Source organism: Malurus melanocephalus, unplaced genomic scaffold (assembly GCF_030028575.1).
Source record: "Malurus melanocephalus ecotype Western Australia unplaced genomic scaffold, MMel_1.1 scaffold_1494, whole genome shotgun sequence".
NCBI lineage: Eukaryota > Metazoa > Chordata > Aves > Passeriformes > Maluridae > Malurus > Malurus melanocephalus.
The window spans coordinates 4,660-5,700 of NW_026624726.1; the positions used below are offsets into that span (position 1 = coordinate 4,660).

The 1,041-nt window shown below is 65.7% G+C and overlaps 1 protein-coding gene across 1 annotated transcript in view; it reads right to left on the bottom strand.

The window, feature by feature from the left end:
* The window catches only part of BAZ2A (bromodomain adjacent to zinc finger domain 2A), a 21,973-nt gene that overhangs the window by 4,653 nt on the left and 16,279 nt on the right, over positions 1-1,041 (bottom strand). Inside the window, exons 20-21 of the mRNA XM_057388017.1 lie at positions 869-1,033; positions 43-202 (exon numbers count right to left, since the gene is read on the bottom strand). Of these exons, the coding sequence (XP_057244000.1) occupies positions 43-202; positions 869-1,033 (325 nt within the window). The remainder of the gene's footprint in view (positions 1-42; positions 203-868; positions 1,034-1,041) is intronic.

A 1,041-nucleotide genomic window follows, 5' to 3' on the forward strand; every position in this document is an offset into this window, starting at 1 on the left:
TCAGGGTGTGTGACACCTCGATCACCATCCCCCACACCCACCCGGATCTGCAGGTCAGCCATGAGCACGCGCTGCTCCAGCTCYTCCACCCACTGCAGCACACCCAGGTCGGTCTCGTAGGCTCTGTCCGGCACTGACCACTGCGCCAGCGCCTCCTGAGACACCGCGGCCGCCAGCTCCGAGCGGGGGTGGAAGATAGGGTCTGGGGGGACAAAAAGGGGGTTGGGGAGGGGGGAGAGGAGGCTGAACCCCACCCCAGGGAGCAGAGGGTCTGTGGGGGAAAAAGGGGTACCAGTAATCCCAGCCCGGGCACAGGTGGAATATGGGGTCTGGGGGGACAAAAAGGAGGTTGGGGAGGGGGAGAGGAGGCAGAACCCCACCCCAGGGAGCAGTGGGTCTGTGGGGGTACAGGGGGACTCAGGAGCCCCCCACCCCAGGGAGGAGGGGGTCAGTGAGGGAAAAGGGGGTACCAGTAACCCCGACCCGGGTACAGGTGGAAAATGGGGTCTGGGTGGCCAAAAAAGGGGCTCAGGGAGTGGGGGACAGGCAGAAACCCCCCCACCCTGGTGGAAGACGGGTCTGGGGGCCAAAAACGGGGCTCACGGAGGGAGGAAAGGCAGAAACCCCCCACCCTGGCAGGAACTGGCTTTGGGGCAGCCCAATATGGGTCTGGGGGCCAAAAACGGGGCTCAGGGAGCAGAGGACAGGCAGAAACCTCTCCACCCCGACAGGAACTGTCTCCGGGGGTGCCCCAAGATGGGTCTGGGGGCCAAAAATGGGGCTCATGGAGCAGGGGACAGGCAGAAACACCCCAGCCCCGACAGGAACTGGCTCTGGGGTGCCCCAGGATGGGTCTGGGGGCTCTCACCCGTGGTGGCGCGGAGGCAAACCTCGCGCAGGAACTCCCTGTGCTTGGTGAGGTGCTTGTGCAGGGCTTTCTCACGAATCCCCCGCGGGTGCAGCGCCCTCGTCACCGCCTCCAGCTCCTCGGGCTCCCGCAGCCACCACCAGCCGCTCTGCATCTCTGTGGGATACACACCC